The following is a 15,228-nucleotide window of genomic DNA, read 5'->3' as shown; positions in this document are numbered from 1 at the left end:
AAACCTGATAATATTAAGAAGAGGGAAGGAATTCACACTTAGAATTCAGGGTCACTGCTAGAAACACAACTTTAAAAATTCAAGGGTAAGGAAAAATACCATATTTAAAAATGAATTACTAATGTTTTCTTCTTTAAAAGTATTGGGAAAAGCCATATCATATGGATGTTCATTACTTATTCAGTGTACACCATTGAGAGATAAATAGAACTGTTAGAATACAAAAATGCCAAGGGTAATTCAACTACTGCAATGTAAGTGTGGCATAACTGATTCGTCATGACATACAATTTTCTAAAAGCTATTCTGTTAGGAGGCAATAAATGAGTGCATAAATGATTTACACTCTTCTGAAACATGGTTATTATTCAGTATTTTATTTTTAAAAAATATATACACCCTATACTATTATGTTTATTCTCTAGAGTATAATAAAAACATAATTGAATTTGATGAAAAATAGACTTGATTCTAAATGTAGCACACGGCACATACAGCTCTCCCTTATTTTATCCCCCATGAAGATCAATGGTCACTTGAGGTGGTTTTGCTCTAGGTTTGTTTTAATATATGGGCAATAAAATATTTTTAATTTAAAAATTATATCCTTATACTCCATATTTTCTTTTTAATACTAACATCTGAATTTTGACCTAAATAACTATTTATGACGGCAAAGTACAATATTTTAATCATTGTTTCACTTCTCAATATGATTTCTTATTGACCAGGTAGGACAGGAAATAACTGTAGATGGTTTAGCAAATAAAAAATGAAACCGTCTATGACAAAAGCATCAGAGCTCAGTGACTTGGTTTTTTTCTAATCTCTTATTTTATCTCTTTTTTTTTTGGCTATACATGCTCTGCGGCAGGTGGGATCTTGGTTCCCTGACCAGGGATGGAACCCATGCCTCCTGAGGTGGAAGTGTAGTCTTAACCACTGGACCACCAGGGAAATCCCTCAGTGATTTGTTCTGATGGAGCCTCAAGGCCATTATGAACAAAGAAAGTCACTTTTTAGAAAATATTTAAATTGTTTTAATATAATCATCTCTCTCTATATACATATATATATACATACACCTGAAACTATCACAACGTTATAAATCAACTCTACTTCAATTAAAAAAATTTTCTTAGCATCAGTTGGTGAAAAAAAAATTCTCTAGAATAAGGATAAGTGACTTGTTAATCTATTTAAGCTCATACTCATTTCATTTATAAATTCCTTTGGGTGAGAAACTGTGTCATACAATATAGACATATATAATATTGAATATATAAATTAAATAAATACATAATTATACTGAAGTTTAACATAGTGATTTTATATTCACATATATAATATAAATTATAATACACATTCTCTGGAGGAGCCTGGTAGGCTGCAGTCCATGGGGTCGCTAAGAGTCGGACACAACTGGGCAACTTCACTTTCACTTTTCACTTTCATGCATTAGAGAAGGAAATGGCAACCCACTCCAGTGTTCTTGCCTGGAGAATCCCAGGGACAGGGGAGCCTGGTGGGCTGCCGTCTATGGGGTCGCACAGAGTCAGACACGACTGAAGCAACTTAGCAGCAGCAGCAGCATAATGTGATTAGGTCACGTATAAATGCTTTTTAAAAAATGATATATTATGCTATTTTTTAAAAAGATATATATATATTTATATGGGTATGTATGTATATACATATAAATTAATGGTAGTTACAAATTAAAAATAAGAAGCTTAATTCTCGCTATTGAAAATAAGGGAAAAATTTTCCCTCTCCTTCTGTTTCTTATTTACCTTAGAAACTGCAAATGTAAGTACTTTTTCATCTCTCTGAAATGTATCCCTTGGAAGACTAGATAGATCTTTTGTCAGCTTTCTCAGCCAGGACTCTCTTTCTCAAAAAACTGGGAGCCATCCTTTCAAAACACAAACACCAAGGGAGATAACTATCTCCCTGTGCCTGTGAAAAGGAGCAGCCTAATGTCAGTGGGTGCCTTGATTCAATTTGCAAAACGGCTTCTTATCATAAAGACATGAGAAGCTTGCTTCTCCTCAGGATGATGCCAACTAGCTTACACAGGTGCTTTTTACTCATGGTGAAGTTAGGATGAACCGCGTGTGAAGAACTGTGCTATCAATTCTATTTGAAGGCTGGTTAGGAAACAGGAAGGAAGGAGGCAGGGCACAACCATGAAAAGAATGATATAACCATTAAGAAAAACAAGGGACCACAAAAACCTTTTAGAAACTGCTAGGCCCAAGATGGTGGAAGATTCGCCTTCAGTAGACCTTGAGCCTCATTATGTGTTTATTGTAATTTACAAGCATACACTGAAAGATACACCCACGGCACCATGACACTTCCGAGGTGACTGCAGAGACCAAAAGGTGGGTGGTGACCCAATCCTTGGAAATATCTGCCCCTTCCCCAAAATACTTGTAATAATCCTCCCACTCATTAGCCTATGAAATTACCCAGCCCGTAAAAATGAACCACCCCATGTATCAGGGCTGCTCACGCCTTCTGAGAGACCCCACACTCCTATAGAGGGTCTAGCTCTCTAAATAAACCTGCTTTCACTTTGCTACGGCTCACGCTTGAATTCTTTCCTACACGAAGCCAAGGATCCTCACTTGGTGGGCTGTCCCAAGTACTTGGAACTCTCCGGGGACCAGGGACATGACCATCCTCCTGCAACCCATTTTTTCCTACAACAGATATTGTTTCTCCTGAAAATATGTTATTACATATAATGGGTGTACCTGCTGCTGCTGCTGCTAAGTCGCTTCAGTCGTGGCCGACTCTGTGTGACCCCATAGATGGCGGCCCACCAGGCTCCCCTGTCCCTGGGATTCTCCAGGCAAGAACACTGGAGTGGGTTGTCATTTCCTTCTCCAACGCATGAAAGTGAAGAGTGAAAGTGAAGTCTCTCAGTCATGTCCGACTCTTAGCGACCCCATGGAATGCAGCCTACCAGGCTCCTCCGTCCATGGGATTTTCCAGGCAAGAGTACTGGAGTGGGGTGCCATTGCCTTCTCCAAATGGGTGTACCTACTAGACTATATAAAGGGCTGTGATTCCTTTCTGCTTTTTCAGTCTCTTAGCAGATCGCCTGGATGTTTCTGACATTTTGATTTAAAGCCTGTTGAATAACAGAAGAGTTTTCTTTCTCTTCAGCCTTTGTGGAGAGGATTCCCAGAATGAGAGAAGATTTTAATTTTAATTCCTCAGCAATATGATACTTTTTTGCTGTTTATAAAAGAATTTTTGGAGTATAGGCTATCTTTTGAATTTAAGTTATTTATGCCCATTGTTATGGTAAAAAGTAAACTGTATTCTCATATTAAACATGAGGAAAAAACTGCAGGAAAATTTCACTTGCTCGGTTCAGTTTCTTTGACAGTGTATAACTATACTTTAAATTTTTAAAAAGGAAACACTATTCATCATTTGATAATAGACATTTTTACTGTGGTTTGCCTATTTGTAATCTACACTGATAGGGACAGAGCAGGATAGTTACACTGGTAGTGGTGGAAGTCCCAGGAGGGGATTACAGATAGAGAGGAAAACCAAGGGGACTTTGGGAAATCACTGCAGGTTAACAGTTGCTTAAGAAACCTATCAGAATGTTGTACATGAAGCAGGCTTGCTTAACTATAAAACGATAAATAAAAGCACAAGATATGCCCTAGGTCATTAAGTGAAAGAAACAAAAAAGGAGGCCTGCATTCTGCTGGTTGAGCTCAGCACCATAGAAGATACTTAGGACCAAGGGCAAGAACTTAAAGGAAGGACAACATTCCAAAGTAGGAGACTCTCATGATACAGAAACCTGAGATGATGCAACATATTTTAGGATATGTTACCATCCTTCTGCTGGTTTAACTAATTGCTATGACAGTTAGTTTGACCTCATAGGGTAGAACATTCTCCCGCCTGATACAAAGGTGATGTAAGTCTGATGTTTACTAGAAGAACAAGGGAAAAGGCAGCCTTCTCCCCTCCCCTACTTTTCTTTGATTAAACAAATGTAGCCCATTTAATCCTCAGGGCAGAGCCCCCTTGCCTGCCCGCTTGCATCTCTCACAAGTGTCCTATATTAATAAGCCTACTTTCTTGCCTATCACTTTGCCTCTCACTGAATTCCTTCTGCCCTGAAACAAGTCCAGACACTAGGTGAGTGATTCTAATTAAAAGACCATGAGTTCAAGTCTGAATCTGAGTTACATGGTTTCAACATAAGGAGAATTATTAGAATCTTTGGCCAAAAGGATTGCAGTGAATGAACTGACCTTAGGGTCCACAAACACATATGAAGACAAAGTCCTTTCTATCAGAGAATATGTATTAGTGGAAATTGCTTAGCTGTTCCTGCTTCCCCCAGTGTTTATTTATTTAAGTAATTCATTTATTTTTGGCTGTGCTGGGTATTTGATGCAGAGCATGGGGCTCTTTGTTGCTGCACACAGGCTTTCTCTAGTTGCAGTAAGTGGAAGCTACTCTCTAGTTGAAGTACATGGGCTTCTCGTTGTGGTGACTTCCCTTGGGGAGCACTGGCTCTAGAATACACAGGCTTTAGTAGCTGCAGCTCACAGGCTCTAGAGTATACTGGCTCAGTACTTGTGGTGCACTGGCCTCCCTGCCGCAAGGCATGTTGGGAGTTCCAGTTCCCAGATCAGTGATTGAACCTGTGTCCCCTGCATTGGCAGGCAGGTTGCTAACCAATGGACCACTAGGGAAGTCCCTCCTCCAGCGTTCAGTAACACTAATTTTGGAGTAGGTGACAAAGACTAACCTCACATAGATGGACTGCCTAGCCTCCCAATTAAGTGAGGAGACTTAATACGACAAACATTACATAAAAATAATTTAATGTTCTGCTTTCAGCAGTTCAAGAAATCCATGACCCTACACTATTTTTTGAATATCTAATTTCAAAATTTTAATTTCCGTGCTTATCCATCAAATGATAATGTTTAAACATATTAATGAAAATGCAGGCCATCCATACTGGCAAGCCCTAAGAAATCATGAACAGCATTGCTGTTGTTCAGTCGCTAAGTCGTGTCTGAATTTTTGGGACCCCATGGACTGCAGCACTCCAGGCTTTCCTGTCCTTCACCATCTCCCGGAGTTGGCTCAGATTCACACACCCACACATGACTACTGGAAAAACCACAGCTATGGCTATATGGACCTGAGAGTCCCTTGGACTGCAAGGAAATCCAACCAGTCCATCCTAAAGGAAATCAGTTCTGAATATTCACTGGAAGGACTGATGCTGAAGCTGAAACTCCGATACTTTGGCCAACTGATGCGAAGAATTGATTCATTTGAAAAGACCCTGATGCTGGGAAAGATTGAAGGCAGGAGGAGAAGGGGATGATAGAGGATGAGATGGTTGGATGGCATCACTGACATGATGGACGTGAGTTGAGTAAGCTCTGGGAGTTGGTGATGGACGGGGAGGCCTGGCGTGCTGCAGTCCACGGGGTCGCAAAGAGTCAGACACGACTGAGCGACTGAAAGAACAGAACTGAGGGGAGCAAAACTTGCCACCCTAAAATATGCCTCTTTGGCATATTAAATTATACCAAGCTGTCTGTTTTCTAAGAAACACATAAAGTAAATAATCTGAAAACCAAGTAGGAGTTACCCTTTCGTTAGAAACATTCACATTCATAAGGAAAAAATCTCCATTTGTAAAGGTATCTCCTTCACTGTACCAGGCAGAGGATAACCAAATCTATCAGTGGAGAAGGCACTGACTTAAGCCTGCACAACAACCTCACCCTTGTTCATGACGCTTTTCCTGGTAACTTTCCATGCTTGATTCTCCCCAACCTCAACAACCTCTTTCATCTTTAGCTGAGAAAAGTATTTAAGATGAGGACTTTGGCCACTTTGGCCATCTACTCAGTTTTTCTGACTCTCTCTCATGAATACAGGCTATTTTACACTTTTGTTTGAGTTTTTCCTGTTCATTTGTCTCACTTCAATTTAATTATTAGACTATGCAAAGAACCTAGAAGGGTAGAGGAAAATTTCTTCCTCCCCAACAACAGTAGTTCAACAAACTTTATCTATTTGAAGGCAGTGCCTGTATTTTTAGCCTTTTTTTTAGCCTTGTTTAAAGTAGTAATCAGATAAGAAAAATCATCTTATATCCTAGAGGGAAGGGTCTAATTAATTTTTTGAGGAAAGTTAATGATAATTAAAACCTAAAATTTTCTTAAGAGCAGGAAACACTAACCGTAGACTAGATAATAAAAGTTTCTTGCAAATGAAACATGAAACCAACTTGTTTTAAAATTAACAATATTTACCTTCTAGCATTTTGTTCTATCTTTTCATCAATGTCACTGAAGATCTGCTTAAACTCCAAGTCTCCAGGAAATGAATTTAACAAACAATGTAGGTCAAAAGAATTGTGGGGATATTCATCTCCCCAATCCATCCTGAGGAAGAAGAATAAAAAATGTCAGTTTCCCCAAAATGAAAGAAAAAAAAACAAACCCTCAAGTTGTGATACTAACCCCAAAATTTTAATTCTGATTTATAGGCAAGATATAGCAGTAGAAGCAGTAGGATTATTATTAATCTAGGTAGACTGTTTTGTTATTTAAATTTCATGAGGTGTGACCCAATTTTTACACCTCTAAGGTTTGAAAACGGAAAAGAAACAGGCTGCCTGAGCATCCGCTTCTCATTGTATCCTAGAGCTGCAGAGTATCCTGTGAAGCCTCAGAGACCACTGTGAGCAAGGGTAGATGCTTCGAAAATTTAATTATTAATAAATGCAAGTAATTTCTTCTCATACAATGAAACAGCTAAAGATTTCTTATCGGTTCTTATCCTGCACTTCAGAGAAGTAGTTTTGGAATAAAGCTTTTATTTTTCTTCAGAGAATTTAAGAGAAAAACATTTAACAAAAACATTTCAATATAAAAGTCCATAGCATCACAAGACTTATCATTTGAAACTCAATTAGTTCCCAATACAGAATAACCATGGATATACCATTTTAAAATATCAAAAATCCTCATACACTTGGATTCTCCTATCTTAAAATATTTTGCAGTAAAAGGTTTAATTTTTATTTGAAAACAAATTATATTATAGGTATATAATATGCCATAATTAACATTAATTTGAAATCAGGCAAAAAAAAAAAATCTCCAAAACTATAAGCTAAGTGGTAGATAATGCTATGTCCACCAGAAGTTATGCTTTAGGACAACAAAACCTCAGTATTTCCATATACCAATGAGTTTGATATCTTCCTGTCTTCCTAGTAGCTCAACTATTACCAGAATGTGTGTGCTTGTATGTCCAGTCACTCAGTCATCTCCAACTCTTTGTGACCCTGTGGACTATATTCCACCAAGCTCCTCTGTCCATGGAATTTTCCAGGAAAGAATACTGGAGTGGGTTGCTATCTCCTACTCCAGGGAATCTTCCCAACCCAGGATCAAACCCACATCTCCTGGGTCTCCTGCTTTGGCAGATGGATTCTTTACCACTGAGCCCCCTGAGAAGCCCCCAACAGTCATTTTTACATCCAACAGCCAGTATTACTAACAATGAATTCAGTATTTGTATATTTTAAAATATTTTTAGGTAATTCAATTTTTCAGATGATGAGTTATTCAAAAAGTGTTGCCAAGAAAAGGAAATTCCACTTTTGTAATGGAAAGACTTGAACGGCTGATTAAAGTTCTTGTAGAGAACTCAGACTTGGTAAATATTTTGTTTGTAGTCAGCTTCTCTGTAATAAAACAAGTTATAAATATGCTGTTCAGAGTTGCTCCAATTTGTCAATATTGTAAAGACTCATTACTTCAGATTCCACATAAAACTAAAGAAAATATGTGATGAAGTTAGCTTAAAAATAATAGCAAACTAGTAATATAATTTGCTGTATATCTACTGTACAGATATACTATACTGTATGTCTACTACATATAAGGGACTTTATTTACACCACCTTCCTTGCTATGCTATGCTGTGCTAAGTCACTTCAGTCATGTCCGACTCTGTGCGACCCCATGGACTGCAGCCCACCAGGCTCCTCCATCCATGGGATTTTCTAGGCAAGAGTGCTGGAGTGGGGGGGCCATTGCCTTCTCTGTCACCTTCCTTAATCTCCATAATAACTCTAAAAATAGTTATTATCCTCATTTATGGGGAGGGAATCCAAAGAGATCCATGTTACACACCTACCCAGTGATAGCAGGAGGGTTGGAACCCAGACCTGTTTGCTTTTAAAACTTGAGATTGCTGGTCTGTTGAGAAATCAACTGGTTACTACTGCATATAAAACATTGTAGAATATAGAAATGATATTAGTCAAAATGTTAAAATGGTTATCCTTAGACGACTGGATAGACTATGGTTGATTTTTATTTTCTTGTCCCTATTTAGCATTTTCCTTTGTTTTGCAATAAGTAATTATCATTTTATATATAATTAGGAAAATGGTTAAAAAAAGTAAGTCTTGCTCTCAGGAGGTATCCAATCTCTTATTTTACATTTCCTGTATGTCTTCATTTGAAATATCTCCCAATCTTAACACTTGTCTCCTGCCATTCATAATTATCATTTCTTTCAAAATCTGATTCAAACCTTACTTAATTGCTCAGTATCTCTTGACTAGGACCATTTCATCAAAATTTTTGTATTGTTTTGTTGTATTTGTGCTTACAAATGCTTGTTAAAAGAAAATCTCTTGCTTTGTATGATTTCAGCATTGAATATGTATGCTCTGTCCTTCAGTGAAATCAGCTCTGGAGTAAAACTATAATGTTCTGAAACACATCAATCATTCAAATGAGGTTGGTGACCAGGATTCTGAAGGATTCCCATCTATGTGGTTGCATGATTTTCCCTATTTAATCTCAGTGGAAAAGTTAATCAGTATATACAAAGACTTTCTTTATAAAGGAATGACATTAGAAAGGAATGCCATCTGATAACAGTGATGCGGTACCAGAATGAGGAGGGTTCAGAATGTCATACGACAGACAGACAGGTGTGATGTATGTATGCTAAGGTGTCAAGGTGATGAAGGACAAGAGAATCAAGAGTCACCTTTACAGAGGCAGTAACACTCAAGATGCTGTGTGATTGGATAAATGAAAACTTGATGGGCAAACTATAACTAATGAGAAAATTAACCTAAATGAATAGGACCAACTTGAGAAATAAATAAAGGAGGGACAGCACAGGCAGCTGACACTCGAAAGTCTGGGTTTAGAAGTTTTCCTATTAGGATGGCAATGATGACTACGGGACTGTGATGAGAAAGAAACAAGCAATGAAGGAGTATGAGCAAAGACACCAAACTTCCCATTTCCTCACGTGTAGTCTGTGGGCATACACTGCATCTGACACTGTGCAAGAAGGAGCAGAGAGATAGTGATTGAACAGCCTCTTCCTCTCAAGGAACAGTAATAAGATGGTAAGAAAGGGAGCCAGTAGAAAAACCCGCTGCTATATTCTAAGTAAAAGATAACTATTACCTCAACAGTAGGAAGGTCAACTATTGAGGGACCAATGTAATTTGGGAAATACTTCAGTGGTACTTCAAAAAGATAGAATTACCTTTAAAAAAAAATCTAAGGGGAAAAAGGAAAGGGTTATGAAGTTATAGATCAATATATAGGTTTATATTCTGTTTATGTTCCTGTTATGTTCTGTTTATGAGACTTCCCTGGTGGCTCAGACGGTAAAGTGTCTGCCCACAATGTAGGAGGCCCAGGTTTGATTCCTGGGTCGGGAAGATCCCCTGGAGAAGGAAATGGCAATCCACTCCAATACTCTTGCCTGGAAAATCCCATGGACGGAAGAGCCTGGTAAACTACAGTCCATGGGGCTGCAAAGAGTCAGACACGACTGACTGAGTGAGTTCACTTTCACTTTATGTTCCTACAAATTGTCATTAGGGACACAAAGGTAATTTTACACAATGAATGAAGTCTCTTACCCTAATCTATGATTAACTAAAGGTGGGATGATAACTTTTTAAAGTACAATAACTTTGTTTTTGAAATCTCCATTCAATAACACTTTTTAAATGTTCATTCTCCTATAATGTGTCTGATCACTTTATGTATAAGATTAAAAGAAGTCTAATATTTCAAACAAGTATTAGCACCTGATATAATATTAATTATTGCCTTTTAAAGATGAGTTATGTTTGATGAATTATATCTAAGCCAAATATCTGTAGGTCAAATTTCAGCCGTAGGCAAATTAAAACAGTTGAGTTAAAAATTTCTAAGAACAGTGACTATAATAAAGTATGAAAATATTATAAGCACAGCCAGAAGACATTACAGTAAAACAATAAAACTAACGATACCTTATTGTGATCAAAAGAAAGCACACAAAAGTAATTTTGGACTCTCACTTGTCCTTTAACATATTTTAAAATGATACCTTTCTATCCTAAGGAGTCTTCTTTATCTAAACACATAAAATGGTTAGAGTTCTTATTTTATCTTTTATGGTTTCTTCAATAATAAAGATCCTGATTGCCATTCTCTTTAAGATCTACACGATCAAAAAGGAGTGAAAGAGAAAAACCAACCCTTGGGAAGAAATTCACACTGAAATTTAGTTAGTAAAGGAAACATCTGGATCATGTGATTTCTTCTCTTGTGAGAAACCCCAGGGAGCAGAGTCACATGGCTTTCGTTTCTACGGACAGACTGTGGAGTTAGTATATCCACCTGCTCTAGCTCACGTGAAGCCTTACCATTCAATATTATGATCTAGCCTAAAACAAACACAGTTAAATAGCACAGTAAGGAAGTGGGATATCTTGATCAATTAAAAATAATTATATGTACCACATATAACAACACGTTTGAAAATGTTGTTCTGTAATAAAACACCATTTAACTCTAAACATCACTGACAAGGAATCAATAGACTTGACTTCTGATCCTGGTCAGCCAATGCCTCTGTGACTTTGAGTGAATCATTAAGTCTTTCCAGAGGGATGGAGTTTAGGCTCCTCATTCATAAAATGAGGTAAATGGATTTATTAGGCTCTGAGGTTTCTTCCAGCCATAAATTTGCTGTATTCTAAAAAATGGTAGGATAAGGATATATTTCTGAACCCCTCAAATTAACTCTTCCCATGGACTATTTCATTCATTCATCAATACCGTCATTTTTTTCTGTATCCCAGACTCTCAGAGCTAGTTTTAATTCTTCCCTTTCCCCAGGACTACTACATGAAAAGCTAAAGCAGAATTTATAGCTTAGCAAGAAATATTATGTGAAAAAAGGAAATGTGAGCAGCAAGACCTTCTTTCACCGTAACAGGCAGATGCCCTGTACCAATGTTCCATTTCAGAACCTGCAGCTCCCTAAAATATTCTAAAAAAGCAATCAGCCCGTTTCTGGGTTCCTCTGAACTGACACAGTCTTTACACAACAAAAGATGTCTGAGACCAACTGACTTATGGGCGTTATGCCTCCACAAGGAAAAAGGAGACATTAGGGATCATATCTTTATGGCCATCATGTATCCTTGGTATTTTTTCTATTATACTATATTCTTGTTTGGCTTAAATTTGCTCATTTGATAAAGAAGCAAAGTGAAAATAAACTTTGACCAGGCCATCATCCTTAAATCTGAACCAGCCTTTTCTTCTGGCCTTGTTCATTTTCACTTTTCCATTCTTATCTAGTCAGAAAGTAGTCTTCCTGTATCATTTACAAAATACTGCCAACATTATATAATTAAAATTTTAACTTTTACTAAATCTTGACAATTTTATGTAGTTCAGTGAACTCATTTATTGGGACATGGATTAAAGGTATAATGACTAAATATATTAAAGATAATAACAACTAACTTATGTAGCATTTATATGGGCCATGCACTGTCCTAATTACTCATTTAATTCTTGTCTTAATCCTATGTGACTTCCCTGGGTGGCTCAGACAGTAAGGAGTCTCCTTGCAATGCAGGAGACCTGGGTTTGATCCCTGGGTCAGGAAGATCCCTTGGAGAAGGAAATGGCAACCCACTTCAGTATTCTTGCCTGGAGAATCCCCATGGACAGAGGAGCCTGACAGTCTACAGTCTATGGGGGTCACAAAGAGTCAGACACGAATGAGTGACTAAGACTTTAATCCCATGTAACAGGTAATATTATACTTGCTGTTTGGTCACTAAGTCGTATTGAACTCTATTGCAACCTCATGGACTATAAAGGCTCCTCTGTCCATGGGATTTCCCAGGCAAGAATACTGAATGGGTTGCCATTTCCTTCTCCAGGGCACTCCCTATATCGCGACCCAGGGATTGAACTCACATCTTCTGCACTGGAAGGAAGATTCTTTACCACTGAGCCATCAGGGAAGCCCAGGTTCTATTATAATCTATATAATAAAGATGTAGAAACTGGGGCACAGAGAGGTTGGTGACTTGCCTGAGATCACTTATATAGGAAGTGGCAAAGCTGGGATTCAGACTGCTTCAAAGGCTGTCATTAATTCACAATGTTTTAAACTCTCTGTATAAAATCATACCTTTTTATCTTACACATGTAGACTTGCCATATATATTTAACAGCTTTCCATAGAACAATTATAAATTTCATTCATTATGAAGCCTATGTAATTTCCAATTTTTTGTTCTATTTTCTTAAGGCTAGATCTTTCCCTATGATATTTCAGAGTTGCCAAAAATGTATTTCTTTTCATCAATTATTGAGAGTTGAAATTTTACTGTTTTGGCCTCCCCAAAGACTGAGAAACAACTCAAATGGATCTCCTTTTGCTGATAATCATTTCAAATACCTTATACATTAAAGTCTTATAACAGGAAAAAATGAACTTGTTATCTTCTTCAATTTATTTTTGCAACTCTCAGCTATATATAGCTTTTCCCCAGACTGCTGTGCTTTCTACTAATTATTGTGGAAGTTCTGATTATCATAATTATATGAGCTAGAATATTGATATACATCCAGTAAGTACTCATATTAACATATTACAGCTATTAAAATCCCCTTTGATAAAATATATAAAATACTTCATTGTAACTCCTCTATTAGTAATTTATGTATGTGTATGTATGAAGTAGAAATTGACAGGATCAGTCAGAATACACTATTGTAACTTGACAAGCAAACAGAATTAATTGTCATATGCTTTACTCACCAAATTGACATTGCTTTATTTTTTAGTGCACCTCTCTTTCCAGAAAATATTTTCATTTTAAGAACTCTTTATAATTTTAAACATGCAATCCTAAGCATCTCTTGCTTTAATACTACAGTAAAATCAAGATAATTGAAAATGAATTTAATTTAAGCAATTTTTGTAGCTTAGAATTCATATTTCACATGATTTAAAAGTCATAAAATTATATATTTTGCGATTAGAACTAAATAATGTCACAAATTATGGGGTTATGATTAACTTATGAATTTTCAAGTACAGTAAAACCTTAGTAATTTGGAAAACAGTACATCTGCCTTAGAAAGTTTAAGTTATTGAAGCACTTTTAAAAAAGCAGGCATGTTATGTAGCAAATGGAGATAATAAGCAATTTATGAGATGTCAAATTATATTTTTAAGAAACTATTTTAATAATTATGCAAGAATGCTTTGAACTTAGCATGCATTTTGTATTGAAGTGGATGCTTCTAAACAAGTTAGAAATTGAAGAATTTATCCTAAACTGTTAATATTATTATTTTTTTTTTTTTTTTATAGGGCCCGGCCCGGAGGCTGAAGGGGCGGAGGCTGAAAGGGCCTGGGCGGCGCAGTCCGAGCGGCCGACTCAGGGGAAAGGCCCGGGAGCCCACGCTATCCTTGCCGCCTCAGCCCACACAGCCGCTGCCGCCGCCCCCCGGAGCATCCCTGCGCGCGCCCGCCCTGGAGCTGCCTGCTCGCGCTGCGCGGCCGCCCCCGACCAACAGCCCCAACCTAAATTGTTAATATTATTGATTAGTTAAATTAATGTGATACTACTCACTTAAATTTTGGTAATATAATTAATTAAATCAATCTGATAAATAAACTCATCCATTAAAATACCCTTTTAACACTTTTGGGGCTTTGCACCATCAATTACCATCAACTACTCCTACCATCATCAATATTGCTTTCAGCTGACTGTAAACATGTTCAAGTTTCAAACCAACAAAACCCTCCTTATATCCCCTTCCTTTTATAGCCTGACATCTCAAAATAGCAGCCCATATTTCTTAATCTTATGTTTTTATCCCTCACTTCTTGACCCAGAGCAATCTGGTTTCTACTTCTGGCTTTATACGGAAATTGACAAAATATTTTTCAGTCCCTATCTTACTCAGTCTCTGCACTCCTTGGTACTGACAGCTATTCTTTCTTAAAGTTGTCTTCTCTCTTGTCAATTTTCCTAAGTATTATGCCTTCCTAGTTCCCTTCTCAGAGAAGGCAATGGCACCCCACTCCAGTACTTTTGCCTGGAAAATCCCATGGACGGAGGAGCCTGGTAGGCTGCAGTCCATGGGGTCGCTACAGTCGGACACAACTGAGAGACTTCCCTTTCACTTTTCGCTTTCATGCATTGGAGAAGGAAATGGTAACCCACTCCAGTGTTCTTGCCTGGAGAATCCCAGGGACGGGGAAGCCTCGTGGGCTGCCGTCTATGGGGTCACACAGAGTCGGACACGACTGAAGCGACTTAGCAGTTCCCTTCTAGTCTCTTACACCGTTTATTCAGAGGCTCCTCGAAGGAGTCCTCACTTCTGTAGCTGGCCAGCTCACATTTCTGTTTTTTATCTCATATATACTATCAGATATACAATGATGGTGCATTTCTATGCTAGAGGACCCAGCTTTCCTGGTCATAACTGATTGATTCAGGGATAGAAATCTGACGCAAGCTGAACCATCAGGTGCATACTAAATGAATTATGATATCTGGAATGAAGGCAGGAACAGGGAATCACTGGTAGTAAACCAATCACATTACTTCCAGCCTCCCAAGAGAGGGTACATAGGTAAATGGATTCTTTTGGCCGAGGCCCCTGTAATTGCCCAGTTCCTTTTCTCCTCTGACTCACTGATTGCTCAAACAGTTTCTTTTTGGTTCTGTGAGATACACACGATAAATCCGTTCCCTGCTTACAGTGGCTTACAACAGCCACTTCTTTTTGTTTGTATAAATTAACAAGAGTAGTTTTTATTTAAACAAATAAACATCTTGATTGG

General features: G+C 37.7%; 1 protein-coding gene across 3 annotated transcripts in view; it reads right to left on the bottom strand.

The window, feature by feature from the left end:
* KIAA0825 (KIAA0825 ortholog) overlaps positions 1-15,228 on the bottom strand; it is a 428,728-nt gene that overhangs the window by 356,557 nt on the left and 56,943 nt on the right. For all 3 annotated transcript variants that reach the window (XM_027545600.1, XM_027545602.1, XM_027545601.1), the window contains one exon: positions 6,330-6,461. In XM_027545600.1, coding sequence (XP_027401401.1) covers positions 6,330-6,460 — 131 coding nt within the window. In that variant the 5' untranslated portion in view covers position 6,461. The remainder of the gene's footprint in view (positions 1-6,329; positions 6,462-15,228) is intronic.

This window comes from Bos indicus x Bos taurus, chromosome 7 (genome assembly GCF_003369695.1).
Source record: "Bos indicus x Bos taurus breed Angus x Brahman F1 hybrid chromosome 7, Bos_hybrid_MaternalHap_v2.0, whole genome shotgun sequence".
Taxonomy (NCBI): domain Eukaryota; kingdom Metazoa; phylum Chordata; class Mammalia; order Artiodactyla; family Bovidae; genus Bos; species Bos indicus x Bos taurus.
The sequence above is the reverse complement of the archived record's forward strand: the minus strand, read 5'-3'. Positions and strand labels throughout refer to the sequence as shown.